Source organism: Arvicola amphibius, chromosome 1 (genome assembly GCF_903992535.2).
Source record: "Arvicola amphibius chromosome 1, mArvAmp1.2, whole genome shotgun sequence".
Taxonomy (NCBI): domain Eukaryota; kingdom Metazoa; phylum Chordata; class Mammalia; order Rodentia; family Cricetidae; genus Arvicola; species Arvicola amphibius.
In genome coordinates this window covers 189,921,131-189,945,202 of record NC_052047.1, presented here as the reverse complement: position 1 = coordinate 189,945,202, position 24,072 = coordinate 189,921,131, and the positions used below count along the sequence as shown (strand labels likewise).

The following is a 24,072-nucleotide window of genomic DNA, read 5'->3' as shown; positions in this document are numbered from 1 at the left end:
GCATGCATGTATACAATATAACAAAATAACTTTGCCTAGGTGTACAAATATTGTAAACAGAAATAGGAGCATATTCAAAATATTTTGAATTTGTATCAATATACAAGATTCTATACCAATGTAAATTATCTACAAGTAATATCTCACAAGTATTCATTCTACTATTCACTATTATTATTAGTGTGAGCAAGCTCATACTAACCTACCTATTATTTATCCAATTTTGGTTGATAGAGGTTTCTGTCCAGACAGGTCACACATTCGTATAGTCCCAAAGAAACACACAGAAGCTTTTATCAGTGAGGCATTCTCATCTTGCTTCTTCTGTGTCTGGGTTATGCCTGCAGACTGAGCCTTTTATCTTCCTATAATTCTCCTATTCTAGTTGCCCAGCCTATACTTACTGCTTGGTTGCTCCACCTATACTACTTGCCTTGCTACTGGCCAATCAGCATTGTATTAAACCAATACAAGTGACAAATCTTTACAGGGTACAAGACAATTGTCCCCAAACACTGAGGACTCTACTCTTAAGATCTATTTTTAGCCAAGTATCTATTTTCTAATATCATTAGTGATGCAATTTTTAACATATGTATTTTGAGGAGAACACAGGCATTTATGTTATAATGGACCACCAGAAATGCAGACTTCTCTTGCCTTCATCAGCCTGTCCTTCCATATGCATTCCAGTGAGATCAGTAAGGATTTATGTAATATAAGTAGGACTTATTTATGAGTTGGTCATTTGGGATAGATTTGTTTAATTTTTGTAAAACTTGTTTGCAGATTTGATGATAGTCCCATGAGGTGTAAGAACTTAAAAGTTATCTATATTACTCCCTGCTATTAGACTATTCCTATTTCATTCGATTCTCCCTTGTTCATACCCCAACACATCTTGTCATAGTAGCTTGAGTATCTCTATTTCTGTCTTTTGATGTAAATAAGTATACTTATTTGTAATGAAGTCTCAGTGTGGTATTACTTTCTGTGCTGGTGACTAACATCTTTCCTTACACAGAGATGTCACCTTTTTCTTTTGATATGCGATGACTGTCAAACTGTTCTGCCATTAGGTTGAGTTTTGATGAAGGGCGATCTTGGAGTAAATACAGTTTCACATCCATTCCACTTTTTGTGGATGGAGTTCTGGGGGAGCCTGGAGAAGAGACACTAATCATGACGTAAGTGGTATGGTATTATCCCATCTCACTATGACCTGGAGAGGTGTTTTTCAGCTGGCTGTTGGATTTGTTACTGTTAATTGGGAAGTTGTTAGCAATGTTAATACATTGTACTTCAACAACCTCCAGCAAAGAAGAAAAGGAATGCAAACTATGACCCCAGCTAAGGGATGATGGGGAAAGGCTCTGATCTTTTCTTTCTGTACTCGATGAATTTATGTTAATGTAAATTAACAGTAGCTGTCTTAATAGAAAATAAAGCTATGTAGTTTTTAAAATGTAATAACACTGTGTACACTGCAGATGTAGAAAATTCTAGACCTTTTAGATGATGACATTTTATTTTCCCTGACTTCTTGCACTAAATGATTGTGAGAAATATTAAGGATATGGACATATTATGGTTATTACAGCATCTGGCTTTGCAAAAATTTAATTTACATTCATTCTTGTCTGGAAAGTAATGATCATTAATTCATGAAAGACTTGATTAATGACTTAACTGACTATGGGTTTCAAAACTTAAACTTTGAATTTGAAATAAGTAACTGTGATATTCCCTGCTCTTAGAAAAAAATGGAAAAATCTGCAAAGATGGATAATTCCAAAGTAGTTGAATGAGAAATCAGTAAAAATGTCAAACTCAAAGTGAAAATTTATCATACATTTAAACCTCCTCACTTTTAGCAGTGAGAAAAGACAAGAATAATCTACTGTGCCTAGTAGTCACACTTTCACATCTGTCCATGGAAAACACAACTATTTCAGAAGTCTATTAAGTAGCTCACTCTTATTCAATATTTATGTTTTCAAAATATTGTTTCACATGCAGCCAAGTTGATCTGAAAGGCTACTTTGTAGGCTTCGTCTATGCTGATCTGAAAGACTACTTTTTCTATACTCTCTAGTGACTAAATTCTATACTAACTAACTGAATCCCTGCAGGGGAGCATGGTTTATAAAGTAAGAGGAGTTGTGATTACTTGCTCCTCTTGTCCACTTTCTGTAGGACCTTACGAAAAGGTAAAGAATATGGAAGCCATGGACTAGATATAGTAACAAAACCATCTAGAAGTATATGTTGGACCACCTAGAATACAGTATTTGTGGGTGTTTCTTCAGTTGTTTTTCTAGACCATTCTTGTGTCTTTGAATAAACTATTTTGGAATCTGGCTTTCCCAGTTGCTAGTGACATGAATGTTAATTATGTGTTGACAAAAAGTCTTTGAGCCTCAATTTATCTGTCTGCAAAGTGCAGTCAGTGATAAGATCGTCTTCATAAATGTTCTCAACGGTGAGTGGATGTGATCCGTGTAATGTGGCTCACAGTGCGTCGTCTTCACAGCAGACAATTTGATGCAAGCTCTTGTTATGCTGTTGTTGTTTTAATGATTGTGACTGTTATCTATCACTGTAAACCCTGCAGAGTGTTTGGACATTTCAGCCACCGCTCCGAATGGCAGCTTGTCAAAGTGGATTATAAGTCCATTTTTGATAGACGCTGTGCTGAAGAAGACTACAGACCTTGGCAGTTACATAGTCAGGTAGGAGTTAGTGAGATGAACATGTACCATGGGAAGTAGGCAGAGGATATATGGAAAAACAACTACTCCTTGTGGCTTAAGAACTGGAGTTCTCAAGTCCATGCTGTCCTTTTCATTCTTCTATGTTTGACGTCTCACAGCATAATCTACCTCACATTTATATCCTGTTGTGAAGTCATTTCTGTTTTATTTATGGTAAGATACAATGGAATAAAAATTAAAATATGCTTAGCTTAGATTTATACCTCAAAATGAAATATGAACTCAGCACTGAGATGCAAACATAATTTGTCTGAGCATAGCATAGGGCTGCATGAAAGACGTAGAGTCAGGGTTGGCTTTTCAGTTTCAATGAACAATGCAGACACAGCTAAGGCATAAAATCGTCAAACAATGCTGGGTGAGCGATGCCAAAGACATCCTTTTACATTACTGTGATTACGTAGGAGTCCATAGTGGCTCTTGCTTCCTCCAAGATACTCATGGCATAAGAATGTGAAATTGCTAATAGAAAACTGACTGTCCCACATCATCTCTCTCAGTTATACATCTCATCAAAATCCGTGCATGAGAGCATCTCTTTTTGATTTCCCAATATAGACGTCAGTCTTGCAGGCAATTTAAGGGATATAGTAGAGCTACCCACTAAGAAGTCATGCCTATATTCAGGAAGTAAAACATTTACATGCTACACTCTGACTGAGTGAAGTATTTGCTCATGTTGTGAAATGGAACCAGTTAAAGTAAGTTTCCTCTGTATAGACAGGAGAAAATAGATTTTAAAAATCCTGCTCTGATTTTTCAGAACACAAAGGTGCTATATTTGATAGAGTGTGCAGCATTAGCAAGGAACACTTCCCCTATTCAGAGTCAAACCAAAGAAATTTTCACTCACATTGCTGCTGTTTTTCCTTTTGGGGTGCTACACATTGTAACAATTACAGCTTTTATTTGTTGGAAAAGAGACTGAACTTGGCTTTCTTCCTTCTCTGGTAGATGATCATAAAATTAGTACTATAAAGTTATACAGAAAAACGTAGCAATTGAGATAAAATTGATATTATGTTTCTCAGTAATGTTCTTTCATGTGCTCATAAATGACCGACTCTATAAATCTTTTCTTATACTAAACTAAAACTAATCATTACAGGTTAGCAGTCAATTTATTAGTTATAGGCAACCTTATATTCTGTTGTGCCCTTCATTGCACTAAGCCTAACACTTTGCCCAAAAGGATTTACTGAATATATAAGGAGTTGATGTTATCATTAGAAAAATCTGCATTGATTATTGGAACTGCCTTTGTGTTCATACTTCATAAAAGGCATCAGGAGGAAAATACCAATAGCACAAATTGGGTTCCTAAATATCTTATTTATATTAAAGTTTGTGAATATCTCCCCAAAGCACATTGTTATGGAATAAGAAAAGTCTAACTATGTGCTCGATTTTGTGCCATATTTGTCTCCTTGCAGGGTGAAGCATGCATCATGGGAGCCAAAAGGATATACAAGAAGCGAAAATCTGAGCGGAAGTGTATGCAAGGAAAATATGCAGGAGCGATGGAGTCTGAACCTTGTGTTTGTACAGAGGCAGATTTTGACTGGTGAGCTTCCATAGCTGTTTCACAAAGCTGTTCAGTAATATGACATCCATGAAACCCTCAATAAAAGCTTAGATTTGAAAAAGTGATAATCCACTTAGAGCTAAGTGGCAGACTTCATGTCTTTATACAATTTGCTCTTGGCAGCATCATGCTTTTTATTAGCTATGTGATTGTATCTTTCAAAAAACCAGCAGTTTCTTCTGTGGATTTTAAGAGGCCTTACAAGATGATTGGCAATTATCTTCATATTGATGGTGTATTCTCAGAAAAAAAGAGAGAGAGGCCAGATCTACATTGAGCTGCTTTAGGTAGATAGATAACAACATGGGAAATAGTAATTGAAGTTCTCAGGGAGCAAATACACTTATGTGCTACATAAAAATCTTCCTAGAATCTAGCATCCATGATAGGCATAATAACTTCAAAAGGCATAAACTCTCTGTTCCTGAAAGTTTTCAATCTGTGGTGGTCAACTACCCACAGCTTATGAGAGCTTAAGAGTGTGACATTTATAAACTCACTGCAAGAGTAGACTCAATTTAACCTTGTGATCTGAGTGGTTATAGAGATAAATTTAAACTGGAGAAGCAGAGAGACACTGAGAGATACCAACTAAAGAGAACAGCAGAGTTCTGCCCAGACATTAGCCAAGCAGAAATCTATACTGCAGAGCCAGTAATGCTCTTGACTTAATTTTGGTCGGTGTTTGATGATCAGGTGAAATTGAGAAATGATTGATGAAGATGAATAACTAAGCAATCATTTTCTGTTGCTCTTTCCCTCTTATATTTTCTTATTTATCTCAGAATATATACTGAAGGAAGAACTTAATATATGTTTATATAAATGTTATAAACACTCAAAACTTGCTCCATATACAAATTATTCATTCTTACTTTGTTTTTAGCTGTGTACCTATAACAGCTCATATGTATAGTCATTAAAATGTGAGTCATTCATGTGAGATGCAGTCTAAACATACATCTCCCGTCACAGAAAAGTTAGTCTTCTCTAATGGCAGACTACTAGAGATGCTCTCTGGATTAGTGGTGAGGAGAATGCCTGCCAGCTGTCAAAGCAATAACCCATCTTTTCTTTCTCTTGTTGGTGAACAAGGAAAACCAAGAACCAGCATTGCAGCTCTCTGCATTTAGTTGAAGGGCATCAGGGCTTCATCAACAGTGGAACTCAGGAGTTCTAGATGGGCTTCCCCAACCAGGACTTCTGTCAATGCTATATAACTGCAATAGCAACAGTTCTTTATCCCTGCCCTGCCCTTGGGACTGTCACCCAGAACGTTATCCACACATCCCTCTAAGTCGTCCATCACATCCCTCTTTCTGAAGGCTGACCAGTTCTTGATAGTCTATTATACTGAAGGAGAGTTTGCAAAGGAAATGAACATGGCACATTACTGGCTGTGATCTAGTCATTCTCCAAAAAGAGCAAAATTTTCCTCTAATGGAAAACCTAGGCAGGGCAGTGGTGGTGTACTCCTCTAGTCCCAGTATTTGGTAGGCAGAGGCAGGTGGATCTCTATGAGCTCAAAGCCAGTCTGGTCTACAGAGCTAGTTCCAGGACAGCCAGGGCTATATAGAGATAGCCTGTCTGGAAAAACAAAATGAGAGAGAGAGAGAGAGAGAGAGAGAGAGAGAGAGAGAGAGAGAGAGAGAGAGAGAGAAAAGTAGGGTAAGATACCCCAAATATTCTACTTTTTTCATGAAAATATTTTCTACTTTGAATTTTATTTCCAAATAAACCAATATTTTGGTTTTGCTCAAGGCAAAAATAACACAAGGTAAGGAAATTAACTAGGTTTCTCTCCTCACCAACACCCATGTCTGTCTCATTCAGACTCTTGAATTCAGTGGTGGCTGGAGTCTGTTACTAATCCCTCAAGCTGAACAGTGCTCTAAGGAGTAGAAAAGGAGTCTTAAGTAGTACTATTGCAAGGTTTCCTGCACGAGTGGAATTTTTGTAACTCTGTGGTATCTGAAAATATTTTGGAAGGCTCATCATGCCCTTGTTGGGCTTCTGTTAGTAGCTGGGTTTTCTACGATCTTCTTTGACAGTAGCTTAATGAAAGATACTGTCATTGGATGCTCCTTGTCATGCTCCAGCTTTTGTAAGCTATTTCCCTGGAGTGAGCCCCGGGTGTTCTGGAAGTGGCTCTTCTGTAGCCTGCCTATTCATGCTGTGTTGAACCAGGCCGTAATCCAGAGGGTACGTACAGAATGTTCAGCTCCAGCTGCCTGATGACAGGCCCCTGAGGCTGAGCCCATTGCTCCCGCCATGCACACCCTGTGCCAGTAACTCACCTCTATTAAAAAGATGGGCCAATTCATACTAATGCTTGCCCATTGCTGCCTGGGATTTGTCTGTGCATGTGGAGGTACAATTTGTTGTCCTTTTCTGTGCCCAGTTTCATCTTCCGGAAGCCAAGAAAATCAGAGTCCCCTGGAAGCAAGAATGAATAGAGACTGAGAGAAAATTCTTTTGAGCATTTTCAGTGCAGAGGCAAGAGTTAAGGCAGTTAGTATCACTGGCACTGCTAACTGCTGAGGACGAAACTTTTCCTTGGGGAAGTGCTTGAGATATTCCTGAAGGGCATTCTCTTTTTGGCTGGAACTCTGAAGCATATGGCTTGCACACAGAGAAACCTGGCTGTGCTCTACTTGTTACAACCAGATGTTTTGGAAGATCATCCCAAAGACACCACTGGTAATGAGGACTGTGCCACATGTGGCTGTCTTACCCTCTACAATGATGCTTTCACTAAGACTCAAGCGTCCGACACTGCCAGGTTCCTAATTACCCGAGAACTAATCCATTCCTACACCTTAAAGGCATTTAAGTGGGAATATTGGTTCTATGAGATTTCTTCCTGGGTAATAGATAATGTCTAGAAAAATGTTTAAGTTTTAGAAGAAATTGGTTTAGGAAATGCTCATTTTATTGACTGATTAGAAGTTGATGTGGTCTAATATGAAATAGTTCTGAGTAAGTTTGCCTCCGGCTAAAAGTTTTATCTTGGGTATTTTCCTAACAGTGACTATGGCTATGAGAGACATAGTAATGGGCAATGCCTGCCAGCTTTTTGGTTCAACCCATCCTCACTGTCAAAAGACTGCAGCTTGGGACAGAGCTACCTCAACAGCACTGGGTGAGTTTTGGTGGTAGTGGCCTGCAGGGGCCAAGCTCTTCTGCCAATGAGTAAATGTTAAATGACATAGTTCCTTCTATTCAAAGACTGGGCTTGTTTTCCCCAAAAACAATGCATTTCTTGATAGAATGTTGTTTCTTGTCACCATATTACTGCAATTAAACATTTCACAAGCATGTGTCTGTGTATTTGTGTGACATGTATGTGTGTATTTGCAGGTGATAGACATATATGTGTGTTTGGGGGCCAGGGGTTAAACTCACGTGTCTTTCTCAATTGCTTCTTGCTGAAATTTTTTGAGACAGGATCTCTGAATGAATCTAGAACTCACCAATCCAGCTATACTAGTTGGCCAATGAGCTTCATGGATTTGTCTGCCTCCACCCTACGAGTTCAGCTATGTTCTGTCATGCTTAGCTTTTCACGTGTGCGCTGGGATTCTGAACGCCGGTACTTCCTCACGCTTGTATACCATGCTGTTTTTCCAGCCCAGACATTTAAGCTTTTGATTTACATATTTAATTTTAGAAAAAATATACATATATGATTCCTATATCTAAAAGTCCAACTTACTTCCTCACCCCACTCCTGGCCCTATTTCTCATGCAACTGTGATCTGTATGGTATGCAGTTTTCTACACACTTCTTGGCATTTTTTTCCAACAATTAATTACTTCAAGAAAAATCCATAAAATCAACTTGGAAGGCTTTTTTTATATACTATTTGCTTCTAGCTATGTTGTTCTTTAATTTTCCTTTTTCATTCAAAAATATATCTTAAGCATTGTTCTAAGTCTGAACAGACTGGGGTGCTTTTTATTCCATTCTTCTAAATACTAATGGATTATGTAATTAGCTGCTTTTTTTTTTTTTAACATGGACAGTTGGGCTATTCTTTTTTGTTGTTTTTTTCCCTCCCATTATAAACAAAGTTACAATTAACAGTCTTTACCCTTGTTGTTAAAAACCACTCCAAGATAATCAGGGTTTCTTTTCTTAATTGAAAGTATTTCTTCTAGCTTGCAGAGAAAATTACATTTAGTAAACTGGTTCCTCTTAGGTTCCCATATCAGGCACTGCCAATGTTTCTCTCACTAAGATGAAAAAAGTAGGTCCTGCTCACATGCTGCCCAGGAATCCCACAGACTAGAGATTCACGTTAATCAACTACCATCTTCTTGAAAATCTGATGCCAGTGGATTTTGCCAAGCCAAACTGCAATGAGAGGGAATTACAGTTTTCTTCCCAGTTGAGCAGTTGAAAAAGGTCAGTTCAGACTAAGTAAACAATCGGACTGACCCTGGTGGCAAGATCTGTTGGGAGCAGTGAGACCCCAGATCCTGAATTTCTTGTAATCCCCTGATCTGAGTGCCTACAGCTGCTCTGAGCAGAGACCTTCAGGAGCTCCTGATGGCAGGAGAGTGGTTTCTGGTGGGTTTGGCTGGGACGTGGCTATCTCTATATAATCTGCCCCCTGAACACAATAAAGGGGACATTCTTGGGGAATTCAAGGATGACCCATGTCGCTGTCTCTCTGTCTGTGTGAGTCTTTGTGTATTTTAACCTTGTGCCCCTTGCCTGAATCTCGCGAACTGGGTGCCAGCGCACTGAACGCAGACAGTCAGTTCAGACTAAGTAAACAATAGGACTGACCCTGGTGGCAAGATCCACAGGAGTTATTTTCTATTTACACTGTTGTTTAGAAGAGTTTTAGAATTAAGTAACCAAGCTGACATTCTCTCCAATGCCACCTTTAACCCGTGTTGTCAGCCCTAGTCAGTGTTATAACTGCAGGATGAAATGCTGAAGACTCAAGACTGTAAGAGTAGCCTGACAGAGCATACTGGCCTACCTGCTGCTTCCTAGATAACCTACTCTATCTAGTTGTAGAACATAGAGTGCAGACATATAGTCAGAATGTGAGTGGAGTGAGGTCTTCTAGTTAAAGGTTAATCACAGCTAAGGCTAACTAACAAATCTATGAGCACCCCACCTCTGAGAGCACATTCAGAAGCATGAAGTGAACTCTATGCTCCTTATTGATTTATTTGTAAATGGTTTTCTGTATAAATAGTTAGTCTGCTTTTAGAAAAAAAGCTCATTACTTTGTATATATAGCACTGTTCCCAGGTAGACCCACCTCACCAGGATAGAAAGTTTCAGCATAGGATATTCTTATGCCCAATAAAACTGTTATTTTGGGGAGATAGGAACTTTTTTATCAACTTGCCTGTGTCGACATGAATGGACTCACATTTTTCTCTTGCAGCAGATAGACAGCATCTAGAGGAGACAGTTGTAATGTGAAGTAAACAAGTGAAAGCTGCACTGTGCCTAGGAGTCTCCCATCTTTGTGGTTTGGTCAGGAGATGTCAGGATTTCTAACGTCCACACACGGTGCAACTCTCTGCTGTGTTTCCCACTGTTGGCTCCCTCTACCTTTCTTCTTTTGCCCTTACAACTTTTACACATCATAGCCAGAATTCAAGCAATGAGGCTGAAACAGGTTTTCTGCCTAAGGTTCACTGTGTTAAATATGTTTGAAGAAGTTGTATTTAGTTCAAAAGAGGGGTGTCTTGCCATCTGCAGCTGATCTTTAGCCTACAGTTTGTTTCTTTGTGCCTCGGTTTCTTAACCTATGGAAATTTCCTTTTTATATTTAGCTTGCAATTAAATGTGGTACTGTACAGAGAACATGTAGCCTAAACACCAAGACACAGCCATTACTTTGTGAAATACAGATCACACCTATTGCTATCAGTTAATCATTTTTTTTGAGGTGGGGGATTAAAAAAGAGAGAAGAAAACCTTTTACTTATTGTGAATGTTGAATCTAGGCCTGCATGATCCTTAATGGCCCCTGTAGGGTTTATGTCAAATACATATTTAATCAACATTTCTTATCTGTAAACCAGAAATTGGGATCTCCAAAGACCAATAAAGCCATGTGACTAGGAAGTGATGTGCCACACACTGTAATAAAGTCTCCAGATAAGGATGTGATATTCTACACACAGCAAAACAGAAGCTCCCAGACTGATGACTAGCTTGCTTGATAATTGAGAAAGTTTCTTCTTTTCTCAAACAATATGAAAGCCACATTCATGGTTTATTTTATACCATGTAAATAATCAGATAGCTCTAAAACCTCCCCTGCCCTTTTGGTTTCTCTCCAGTAATGTTTCTATATATCTCAAGTTGTAAATGCACAAGCTTATTTGGTTATATGTGGTGTTTATACTCTCTGGAAACAAGAAGCATACTGAAAATTTAAGTTGCTAAATTAACTAGGACATTGCTTATTTCATGTTACAGTAGAGATGGAGTCAGTTTATTCTAAGAAGACTAGGCAGTTTTCTTAAGAGACTGATTTATTCTTCTTATTCAGTTGGGGATGTTCCTAGCTGTGTTCAAAAGAATGCATAGAGAAATCTCTGTCTGTGGAATTTCTTTTTAGGAGATGTGAATCCCTCATGGAGTAATATTCAGACACTGTTGTTCGTGGTTAGTTGATTAATACGTGATAAGGATCTTTACTCAAGAGATTCACTTAAAATAACTTAAGTGGAGTATCTATGTAAAAACATTTAGTAGGTCCATAAATAAAATATCACTTATAGATTCAAGTAAAAGAATAACTTCCATAGCATTACCATATACTGAGATGTTTTAAAAATACGATAGTTATAAATATCTCTTCACCAGCCATAGACACAGACCTTGGGTAATCTGCTATTCCCATGTGATTTCTATTTCTAGTCTCATTGTGGGGGAATTCAGGTTCTTCCCAGCTGACTGTTCCTGGTGGCCTGTGAGGATCCTGATGTGCTGTCTGATCTACACTCTATAAGACTTGCCAGTGTGCATCAAGGAGAATAATTAGCCTTAAAAGCGGTACATACGTTGAAAGTCTACAGATAGGAAATCACTTGCATTATTTACAGACTGATCCCTGCAGGAGCCAGTGTCCCTGTTTTCTAGCCAAGACTCCTGTTGTCTCACAGTGGATACAAAATAATTGTTACCTCCTATGAAGTTGTCTCTTAGATGAGGTGTTTTATCTTTTAGTGGGAAATAGATAATGGGCATGTTCCCATTGCAGAGACCTACTCTTCCACATGACTGCTCCTACCCACCCCAATTACACTGAGATTACAGATTCCCTCACAGGTGTTATGACACTGTGGAATTGCTAGCTCTTCATTGTGTGACCTTCTGCATCTCCATAATCTGTCCCTCCTTTCCCTGATAGGGAAAATAATGTACTGTAGTAGGTATTTTGAGATATCTTCATCACGGGCAGTTCAATGACTGGTTGAGACGATTCAAAAGTAAAATTTGGTCTGTGTATGCTTAACAGGAAGGAAAACATTATCAGATTTAGCTGTACAAATTGACTCAGTTGGTGGATTCAGAGAGTCCCACTCAAGACTGTTTCCAGGAAATCATTTAGTTAAGTGTGTCCATATAAACTATTTCATCAAAACTGTCTCCAGAATTCAGCTATATTCCATTTACTTTTCAAATTGAGTTGTGCTTTTACACCATTTAATACAAGTAAAACTAACTGTCCACCTAGACCAGGCAATGACTCATATCCAGCTGTCAGTTCTTGTGTCCGAATACTTGGTTTAAAGGAAAAGCCCTGGGAGTTTTTACATTGATAAAACAAACAAACAATAACGTGAACATAAAAACCTGCGTAGTTATCCATGGAAGGCCATTCCTTCTGAATAGAGAAGCCTTGGCTGCTATGTATGATCATTGTTAACTTGTAGGCACATTTCCATGCCTAGGGATGCTTTGTCACATTACGTACTATTTAAAGCACAAATGCCCATCCTTGGTTCCATATGCATACTGACAATGCTATCCTGGGAGCCAGCTACATTCCATACTCACAAAGAAACAGACAGTCTGTGTCCTCACCACACTGTCTTTCCTTCATTCTCCCTAAATGTGGGGATGAAATAAGCAGTTTCAGTCCTGGTTACTAAGTCATGCTTCTGTAGCTGCAAATCCCTGATGCCAACGATCTGTGATTCTATATATCCCTTTATTTGTAGACATGAACTTGTACCTGTTGCTCATTGCATACCTACCCTCCTGAAGTCTGTGAATATTTCAAGCCTTTTCCATAGCTTCTACTCATCACCTAATGCTTGCTCTTTTCCCTGCTGGAATAAGTCCAGAGTCACCCTTGCAAGCAAAGGCACAAACACAACCCAGTAATCGAAACTTTTGTTTTCTCACTGTGTGTGCCATTGTAGCCATTGTGATAGTTCAGTGATAGCCCACCTAGGGCACAAGAAGACCTAGAACTACAGGTCTACTTTGATCCTTACATGGGATAAATACTGCGAAGGAATAGAAAGTCACAGAAAAGCATGGCGTCAAGGCTGAAGTTTAAAGACCTAGTCACATAATGATAGGAGGAAAGAGTATCCTGCTCAGAATGAGCAGCATAGGTAAAAAAGTCAGGTAGCATTCGTACGGCCTAGCATAGGAAGTACTCTGTGCCACAGAGAGAGCCAAAACTAGAAAAACCAAGGGAAGGTCAGATTATGGACCTTTATTTTGAACCTCAACCTTACTTATTTATTATTTTGGAATATGAACATCTTGAACAGACATTTTTAGTGATTTTGCAGCCACCACACCCTAGGCCAAGCATCCTGTAGGTAACCACACCCTGGGTCAAATCCCCTGTCATAACCTGGAGGGACCAAAAATAGGCTTGAACTCTCTGACTTTTGGTCAAGGTAGAATGAATATACATCTGTGGACTCGGAAAATTCCCCTTCTCAAATTCATAACTTTTGAGATTTATACATGACCCATTTAGTTTAACCATGATCATCTATCTGAATGGCCACTGGACTGGAACTATGCAATAGAGTCTATTGGACCATCAGTAGGTTTTCATTGGAAAACCATGACCAACTCTTTTCCCGAATCTCTCAGTTGTTATTAGCTTAGCAGTGAGAGCTAGGACCTTCAGTGCATCTCCTCCAGTCATATCCAAGTGTTGATATGCCCAGTTTTTGTGCAGACACAGTTCAGGCACCAGAAGCTAAGAGAGTTAGTGATTTAGGTGGATGTGTTTTCTGTGAAAATAGCATTTTGAAGTCCTGTCTATCTTCTAGCTCTTAACATTATTCCCTCTTCTACAGCATTCTCTGGTACTTACAGGACTATCACAAAGGTCTAGTGTAGGGCCAAGCACTCATCTGCCACTTATTCCTAGCACCTAGTTATCCACGAGTCGGCCTCCCAGTCACATGTGTTCATTGTGGACAAAGGGGGTCTTCCCTGATGAAAGGTGAGCATAGCATTTGCCAGTGGATATAAACATTGAAAAGAAGATCCTCTGTTTTGACATTCCTGCCACAGAAGATTATTTATGCTACTGAAATAATGGACATAGCTATTAACTTGATTATCTTTCTATCGTGTCTACACAGATTAGAGCATAATATTACAGTCCTTAAATATAAAGTTTTTCAATTAAAAATAGATTTTTAAAAATAAAGACATACTGAATTAAGATATGCCAAGATTAGGCAATAATGTCATCTTATTATACAGCGAATGCCTGTAGTCGTCTGAAGTTCAATAACATCACCACAAGCTCAGAGGACAAATACTAAATTGAAACATCAAGGAATATAGCTGCTTTTACTGTTTCTTTCCAGTTTAGTTTCACAAAGAAAATATAAGGCATTTTTTAAAGACTGTCGGGCAGCATAGAAAGTAAAATCAAAGAAAGTATGAGTACAAAGTAGAAGGTTAGGAAGGCATATAAGATGGGAAGGAAGAGAATAGCTGGAACGGGGGCTGTTGGAGTAATAAGACAGTGTCTACTGATGAGCCACAGGTAATATCAAAGGCGCATTTACGGAATGTTTCCTTTTCAGTAATTGTAAAAAGACTCCCTTGCCATTACAAAGCACTTTTCTTTGTGGCAGATTGAAGAATGCTTTACCAACTAAATGCATCCCTGTAATATTCAGACCTCAGGTCCAACATAATCATAAGTTGCCTTGTTATTATGGAGGTAGCAGTCCCATTTAATAACATATTAAATGCATTATTCATTTATGTAACTCAGACCCAGGGACAGCTGCTGAGATGAAAATAGAACCATTCTGTGATGCAAAAGGCAGGTGTGTGCTGACTTGAGTAAATTAACTCTGTATTTCTGCACAATTTTCTTCTAAATTTCAGGGACAGGTCTGGTAGGGCTAATGTGATGCCATTTTCATCCAAGATATAAAATGGTTTCAGAAGGGATTTTAATGAGCATTAAAAAGAAAAATTGCCAATAGTCCTCTTAGTGGCAGATTCCCAGAGGGTTGGATTCGTGCTTTGGATTTAAGCAGAGCCCTGTAGCTACAGGATTTGGGAAAGCCCGAGTGGTGATTGGTCAGAACAGCAGCAAACAAAGGAAGAACACTCTCTCTGATGATGCCAATGATGGATGATAAAGAGCCCAGGCTTCTCTAGCTGCTTGCCAAGGCAGAGCCACAGGTGTGTTTAGATACTAAGCAATCAAGAATCCTGACCACCTTCCATTTGCGCAGAGCTATACTGCAGAAACATGCAGGCAGCTTTGATGCCGTTACACACTCTGAAAGGCCATAATTATACCAGACGGCCTTGCTAACCAATGTCTTCGCCTCTTTGCTGGTACCAAAATGCTAGCAGTTTCCAACACCTACACTTGAGTTTCTTTCTTTACACTGTTTTCTTCAATCTTTCTTACCTGCCATGATTCTCTCTCTCTCTCTCTCTCTCTCTCTCTCTCTCTCTCTCTCTCTCTCTCTCTCTTTCTCTCTTCCGATGTTTAGTCATAAACACCTACACTGGACTGATATTCACAATCCTGAGACATGACAATACACTACCCAGATGAACAGTGATCATAATGCTAATGGAAGGGTTTGGGTTTCTTCTGTTGGTCTAGATGTTAAACCTTTAGGTACTGGATAATTAGTAGATGATAGAATCCACACACCTTTATCATTGGAGGAGGTATTTGAGCCATTGTCTGGCAGGCACTTTCAACATTTAAGCTGCAACAGTTATGCCAGAGTGCACCCCCTGTTGCCTAGGCTTGCATTTATCTGAAATACAATGATGTCATTAAGGAGCTTACACTTGAAAGTCACAGACAGGAAGAAAATCATGTGAAGGATTCCAGCATGTAAATAATCCCTTAAGACTTACGTGGTCAGAAGGGCAATTTCACTCCATTTAAAGAGACACTGAAATATAGCAGAACAGAAAGAATAAGCTCATGTGACCAATGATCCATGATTCTGGCTGTGAGATATTGAGAATGTTAGTTAATTCTTCTAAGTCTCAACTTTCTATCTATATATTGGGAATGATAGTAATGGCTTCCTCACTAAGGATATGTGAAAATAAATGAAGAAAATCATGCAGAGAGCCTGTGTCATAATCAGAGCACAGGAAGAATTCTGAAATGTGAATCTGTTTTTTGTTGCTATTTTCCCATTCTAGTCAAGAAATTTTGTTTTTGAGAGAGTGAGAGGTAAGCTTCACTGTAAAGGATGGCTGAGCTCTGGGTAGCACATAGAGCATGGAGGAATGAACCAATGCTTCCTAAGGGATTAGTGAGCAAGGTTTGCTGGAGTCAAATGAGTCTGCTTGGGAGACAGAGTCCAGAGAGGCAGAAAGGAGGCAGAATGCTTATAGAGAGCATTAAGTAGTGGCTTATATTTCAACATATCCCGAGGCTGGTTGGATGCCCTACAGGTTGGAAGTGGGAAGGTGAAGTCATATTTTTTAATAGCAATAGTTCATCAACACTTACTAATTTATTCTTTTTGCTTTAATTCATCTGATCTTGTACCTATACTACAAAGTAAATTAAGTATTAGTTATCTACTTAGTCTTAATTCATAGTATATGAAGATCTTCAACAAAAAAGCATCTTATTTATTTCTCAGTCCTAGTTTTAAGTAGTCAGTCCGGAGCCTTGCCCATAGAGGAAAGCATGCTTGCTAGGTATCAATGGATTTAGAAAAGCGCCTGCAGGCAAATCCAGTCCACCACCAGTGATGTAATGAATAGACTTTAACAAACTTTGTTCATTCTTTTACAAGTTGTCTAGGCCAGTCTCAAAATTTATTATCTAATCTTTGGTCTAAAATAATTGGAAACTGGGTAAAACAGCTTCTAACTTGAACTCTGCATTTACCCTACAAAGGAGAGTTTGGAAAATCAGATACATACATGCTTAAATGACTCATTGCACACACGGCAGTGGGTGATATAGAACCTCAGAATTCTTAAGGTTGCTGTCCTAAAATCATAATTTAATTTACCACAGATAGAATGAATTGCATAAAATAAGTTTGTAAAGTGATCCATTGTTTCTGCTGAGGTTAAACAAAGAATGAAGGCAATAGTATAGGTTTACTCAGTCTGAAGATGTTTAATCATCTTCAGAATACGGCTTCCAGGCTTAATGAGAATTGATATTCGTGAAAGAATGAGCACATTTTACCGAATTTTGCCATCTTTTCCTGTTTTTGCAGCTACTGTACCCTTAGCTTCAGTTTGAGTCACATACCCATAGTAATCTATGCTTTCTCTGACTTGCGAATAATCTTACGATATACACATTTATCCTTATTTTCTCCCATCCATATCTTTACATTCCACACATTTAGCTGCCCAGGGTCAACTACTACAATCTGGATGGAAAAATCACAGGGATAAATGGTTCATGTGTTGCATTCTAGAATGAATGCTTACCCAGCTCTGCATGCGTCTCCATGTCTGTATCATACTATTAATTTCATCTCTTCTTATAAAGATAACATCTTTTTACATCATCATCAAAGGTGTGAATGCAATATTTTGAGAGAAAACCCAAACTCACACAAATTTTATGACAGTCTTTATTTTAGGTATTTACTTTGCCATTAGGTTTTGTTTTAGCTTGTTATGCTTAATTTATAAATTAACCTTCATTTATAGGGAAAAAAGAATACCAGTTCTGGATTTTAGTTACTATCTGCCATCATAAATGTTTCACCAGGTGTCCTAGTATATGTATACAAGGGGCAAAAGAGGACAATCTTGGTGCTTTTTCTAACCCACAATTATGTGATATTTGAATTATCATCTAAATTATCTCTATGTATTTTCAACTGATTATTAACAGTGATCCAAGAGACTAAGTCTTTCACCTCTATGCATATCTCATAGCTCCCAGCGAAGGAAAGATCTGTTGAGTTGATGTCTAAAAGAAATTATAGCAGGCTAGAGAGTTGGTGCACAATGAGCTGTTACTTCAGTTCCAGGAGATGCAGTGCCCTCTGCTGGCTTCCCTAGGAGTCTGCTTGTTTGTGGGTGTCCATGTACACACACATACACAAAATAAAGACATAGTTTTTAAAAGTCTATGAAAATGCTAATTATAGGTAGTATTTCTTTTTTTTCTTTCTCATGGTTTATTTTTTTTTTATATTTAAAAATTTCCATCTCCTTCCCTCCTCCTCCCCCTCCCTCCGCTCCTCCTCCCCCTTCCCACCCCTCCTTCTCCCCCTTCCCTCCCCTTCCCTCCACCCATACCTCCCCTCCCTCCCTCTCAAGGCCAAGGAGCCATCAGGGTTCCCCACTCTATGCTAAGTCCAAGGTCCTCCCAACTCCCCCCAGGTCCAGGAAGGTGATCGACCAAGCTGAGAAGGCTCCCACAGAGCCCGTCCATGCAGAAGAATCAGAGCCCAGCGCCAATGTCCTTTGCTTCTCAGTCAGCCCCCGCTGTTGGCCACATTCAGAGAGACGGGTTTTTCTTGATCTGTTTTTTTCTGGTGCTAGATGTCACATCCATTACTTTCTTTGTCTTTGTGGCAAAATATGAAACAAAACCAACTTAAGGTAGGAGAGTATTGTTTTCGTTCACAGGTTGAGAGATTCAGTTCTTCATGTCAGGGAATAAATGACAATAGGAGCTTGCAATGCAGCTCGTTTGCATCTTAACTGATCAAGAAACCAAGGGATCCATCCACTTTAAGACTCATCCTCAGTGATAGTTTGCCAGCTAGACCCCCTGCACAAAAGTTCTTCCACCTCTCAAAGCAGGGTCACCAGCTGGGTACCATATGTTCTCACAAATGAGCCTATGGAGGACATTATACATTCAAACAGTAACAGGTACTTTATATGAATCATCTCAAGTACTGCTGACAACATGAAAGGTAGGCAGTTAGGAGGTTATTGGTCCTCATGCTACACTATAGGTCTAGTTTAAAATTTGAGTAGTAATTACATGACCTGATGTATGACTTGTGAATTTCTGCACGTAGGTATAGGAAAGTGGTCTCCAATAACTGCACGGATGGAGTGAGAGAGCAGTATACTGCCAAACCACAGAAGTGCCCAGGGAAGGCCCCTCGAGGGCTCCGGATCGTCACTGCAGACGGGAAACTGACAGCAGAACAGGGACACAATGTCACGCTCATGGTACAGTTGGAAGAGGTAAGGCTGACTCCTGTCTGTCCGATGCTTTGTAGGACACGCGATATTCCGACAAAATCATGGCTTTGTTGAAATATCCTTGCTCACATTCTCAAGTTTTAGTTGCAGTATTTGTGTTATCTTATTCTACTTTTGGCTTCCTGGTCTGCTGTTGCCGTCTCTCTTTCCAGGACACATTCTCCAGTTTCTTTGCATTTATGGCAAATTGGTTTTCACTCCTTTATATCCGTGGTTCTCTTTGGATTTAACTCTTCCTTATTGGAATTGTTAGGGTAATACATTCTCAAATTGTGTGAATGGTTTCCCCAGCATAATTAAATACAAAGACTTGATCAAGTGAAAAAAGTCTGTGCTTCTGCCTCTTGCAGCCTGACACCATTGCTTTTCTTTCCAAAAGCAACAGGCTGGTGAAATATACTGATCAAATAGAGCACTAAGGTATACATTAGTATAACGTCTTTGACAGTTGGGACTTTGTATCTTGGTAATACAATGAGGATATCATTATGAGCACTGATTACTCTTTGACAAATGTGTTTGTCTGAAACGTATGACTATGTGGGTGGAGAATTGAAGAAAAATGTGTTCTATGTCCTTAGAAATGTGCGACGGCAAACTTGTCATCTTGGAATGAGGTAGATGTTTTTTAAGATTAAGTATGTTAAATACATGACCTTAGTTATTACACTAGGGACTATCATCATGTCTGCAATCACATTTCTGCATATTAAGTTCAGCCAGCATTCGACTGAAGATAACAGGATTTTAAAATGAAAGCAATGAAATCAACACCAAAGTGCACAGGGTTGGCTTCCAGCCTTCCCTTCCAAGAAGCCAGTGGCCCTTAGTCTTTAACATACCTGAGTTGCCTGGCATATACATGGCCACATATGCACATTTTTGTTCAGTTGTATGTGGTGGAATTTAATAATACTCACTTATGCCAGTCAGTGATGGCACACATCTTTAATCCCAGCACTTGGGAGGCAGAGGCAGGTGGATCTCAGTGAGTTCAAGGCCAGCTTGGTCTACAAAACAACTTCCAGGACAGCCAGAGCTGTTACACAGAGAAACCTTGTCTTGAAGAAAGAAACAGAAAAGACTACTCATTCATAAGAAATACAGTTACTCATGATCTCTCTCCATCCAGTCCTCATCAGAACTTTGGGAGCTCAGTCCGGTGCTCCTATGTGGGGCTCTGTCATTTTCTCCATCCAATGCCAGGTGAAGGTTCTATGGTGATATGCAAGATATTCATGAGTATGGCAATAGGATCTGGACATTTCTGGCACCCTCTCCTCAGCTGCCCAAGGACCTAGCTGGGGGCGTCTTCCTGGACACCTGGGAACCCCTCTAGAGTCAAGCCTCTGCCAACCCTAGAATGGCTCCCTTAAGTAAGATATATAATTCCTTGTTCCCATATTCACCCTTCCTATATCCCAACCATCCTATTCCCCCAAGCTCTTCCCATCCTCCACTTCACACTTTTCTCGCCCCATCCCCCCTCCCCCCATCCCACCCCACCCCTATGTTCCCATTTTTTGTCCGGCAATCTTGTCTACTTCCAGTATCCAGGAGGATAACTATATGTTTTTCTTTGGGTTCACCTTCTTATATAGCTTCTCTAGGATTTTTACGAATTATAGGCTCGATGTCCTTTATTTATGGCTAGAACCCAATTATGAGTGAGTACATCCCATGTTCATCTTTTTGGGCCTGGGTTACCTCACTCAGGATGGTGTTTTCTATTTCCCTCCATTTGCATGCAAAATTCAAGATGTCATTGTTTTGAGACGGCAGGACAGAACTAATGGGAGACCACCAAGTCCACTTGGAATGGGACTGATGGAACATGCGACCAAATCGGACTCTCTGAGGGTGGCTGATGGTGGAGGCTGACCGAGGAGCCAAGGACAATGGCGATGGGCTTGGTCTCTACGACATGGACGGGCTCTGTGTGAGCCTTGTCAGTTTGGTTGCTCACCTTCCTGGACCTGGGGGGAGTTGGGAGGACCTTGGACTCAACATAGTGTAGAGAACCCTGATGGCTGTTTGGCCTCAAGAGGGAGGGAGTGGGGGTGTGGGTGGAGGGGAGGGGAGGGAAGGGGGAGGAGGAGGGGAGGAGATGGCAATTTTTAATAAAAAATAAATAAACTGGAAAAAAAAGAAATACAGTTACACACAGTCTTTCTAGTAAAGCAAAAAAGCAGGAAAAGGAATGGGAGTGGGAAAAGCAAATCCAGAAGATTTGGAGTGTGACAGGAGAGGAAGATGAAGGAGTTACGATTGTGTTGCCATGTTTAATCAAAACTGTAAGTATTTTTTCTTATAATTGCCATTATTTTTGAGATTGTAATTACATCATTCTCCCTTCCTCCCTCAAACCCAACCCATGTGCTCCTTCCTTACTCACAGTGAAATTTGTGACCTCTGCTTCTTTAATTGTACATACAAGTAACATACAAATTTAGTTTATTCTTTTTATATGATTGGTAGTATATATATTTAGGAGTATGTGTGTGTAACAAAATCATAAGTATTTTAGCTTAATCTTTCCAAGTCATTGCACTTAACTGTTCCTAGGCTTCTATGAACTGATTCTTTAATTTTTAAAAAAGATTTATTTATTTATTTATTTATTTATTATATACACAGTATTCTGCCTGCATGCATGCCTGTATGGTAGAAGAGGGCACCAGAACTCATAGTAGATGGTTGTGAGCTACCATGTGGGTTCTAGGAATTGAACTCAGGACTTCTGGAAGCTCAGCCAGTGCTCTTAACCTTTGAGCCATCCCTCCAGCCCTATATCTTATTCTTGGAAATTATTCATTGAAATTAGAAAATCATGAATTATTTTAGGCCAAGTAGCATTTCTCCTATCCATGTAAACTATCTGGGATCTTCTATTTCAGGCTGATGTGAGAATTTGAAAGGTAATCTCTTCTAATTAGGAGAAACTACTATATTAATCATTAGTTCATTCACATATTTGCCAGGAAATATGTAAAATGCATATACAATATATGTAATATAATAGGATATGTATAGCATATTTACATAGTGGAATAGTGTGTCATAGTAAAAAAGAACAAACTGAAGTTATGGACAGATACTTGGGGATGAATCCCATTCCAATAATTAGCTTTAGAAGTAAGATAGGAAAAAAATAATTTGTGTATGTATATGACTGTAGGTGGAGTTTTCTGCCCCACTAGCCAGCTCTCAAACACCTCACTGAGAATTTATTAAGTATAAATGCTCAGCAAATAGCTTAGGCCTGTTACTAGCTAGCTCATACAACTTAAATTAACTCATATTTCTTAGCTATGCTCTATTATGTGCCAGGACCTTTTTCCAGCACACCATATTCATCTTGCTTTTCTCTACCTCTCCTGGTGACTCTGCCATCCCCCAACCCCCTTTTTGTCCACAAATACTGCCTAACCTTTTCCTGCCTCGCTATAGGCCTGTCAGCTCTTTATTAATCAATGAGAGTAAGACGTATTCGCAGTGTACAAAGAGATTGTTCCATAGCGTATAACTTCAGGGCTGATTTCTTGGTTTGAGTAAACTATTAGAGGGGTACTCTTTCCTGGGGAAGAATATTCTTCCTGCTGTCAGTATTCCTTAGTTTCCTGTAGTTCTTTATTGAAGGTTGGTTGTCTCCCATTTCCATGTTATCATATCTATTTGTGCCTTTCTTAGTTGATTATATTTATAAATTTAGGAGTGTGTGTTTGTATGTGTTTGTGCGTGTCTGTGTGTATGTGTTTCTGTGTGTGAGCAATTATAGAAAAAGAGCATAAATTCTAGAAAGAATCTGAGTTCGAGGCCAGCCTGGTCTACAAGAGCTAGTTCCAGGACAGGCTCTAGAAACTACAGGGAAACCCTGTCTCGAAAAACCAAAATAAAATAAAATAAAATAAAAATAAAAAAATAAAAAAAATTCTAGAAAGAACAAAAGAGGATGCATGGTAAAAGCAGAAAGAAAAATGGAAGGAAGAATGATGCAATTATATTTTAATTTTAGAAACTTAATAATTAATAAATGTAGCATTATTACATTAAATAAGGCTGCAGAGAAAGCTAAGACTAACTGAAGGGGCGTGGTTGATTGGCAGTTATAATTAACCAGACTAGCTTTAATATATAATATTCAGCTTTAATAAAGGAAAGAAAAGGGAACTTACAAAAGCCAAGGTTCCAGCGAGGAGCACAGGAAAACAAAGAGCGGGCTGGCCGCACACCCGCAAGATTTTATAAGTAAATATTAGCCTAAGGGGGATGCGCCTTACAAACAAGGTGATTGGCTGGGCTTCCCCTTCATCTAACTGATGATAAAAGGAGACTAATTATTACTCTTGTTGAGTGGGCGGTAAACTGACAGACGGGATTTGGGCAATATGAGAAGTTTTGTTACTTGATTTGTTGGTACTAGATAGATATGCCTACTTTTTACAAATTAATTTAATTTGCATATTTAATATTTAAATACATATTTTATTTATCAAAAATATATGTTTATACAAAATACAATAGTTTATGCTTGTGTCTTGAGACTGGCAAAGAAAACCTATCTTGGAATTTTGGAGTACCATTACTCTAACCTAAACTTATTTACATGTTTAGGCAGCAAAAAACTAACTATGACATCAGAATAACAACTTTTTGAAGTATTAGGTTCTTAGGCTAGGGCAGAATTTATGCTACATTCCAGATACATGAACATAATACAGCCAAGCTCAGGGAGTAGAACTTTCTGTCTAGGTCGGGTTCTGTGTTTTTCATCATGACAGAGAACACAGTTCAGAGCTAGGAGTCAGGGTCTCGACTACGCCACTCCCTTTCCGTGTAACAAGAGCATCATGCATCTCATAGAAGACTGAAGACATGGAAGCGTTGGAAAGTTTGTTTATGAGATGTGCTCAAGATGAGAAAAAAATTTACCAAGTCAGTCCATTCCAGATGAGAGCCCAGAGCAAGCACAACAGGTATGAAATATGCTGCCTTCTGCTGCCAGACACAGCTCCCTCGTACTCCTGTCTTCTTGGACA

The 24,072-nt window shown here is 39.1% G+C and overlaps 1 protein-coding gene across 5 annotated transcripts in view; it reads left to right on the top strand.

The window, feature by feature from the left end:
- Sorcs1 (sortilin related VPS10 domain containing receptor 1) overlaps positions 1-24,072 on the top strand; it is a 504,706-nt gene that overhangs the window by 415,139 nt on the left and 65,495 nt on the right. For all 5 annotated transcript variants that reach the window (XM_038329254.1, XM_038329237.1, XM_038329246.1 and 2 more), the window contains exons 14-18: positions 1,080-1,187; positions 2,615-2,732; positions 4,208-4,338; positions 7,388-7,501; positions 18,844-19,015. In XM_038329254.1, coding sequence (XP_038185182.1) covers positions 1,080-1,187; positions 2,615-2,732; positions 4,208-4,338; positions 7,388-7,501; positions 18,844-19,015 — 643 coding nt within the window. The remainder of the gene's footprint in view (positions 1-1,079; positions 1,188-2,614; positions 2,733-4,207; positions 4,339-7,387; positions 7,502-18,843; positions 19,016-24,072) is intronic.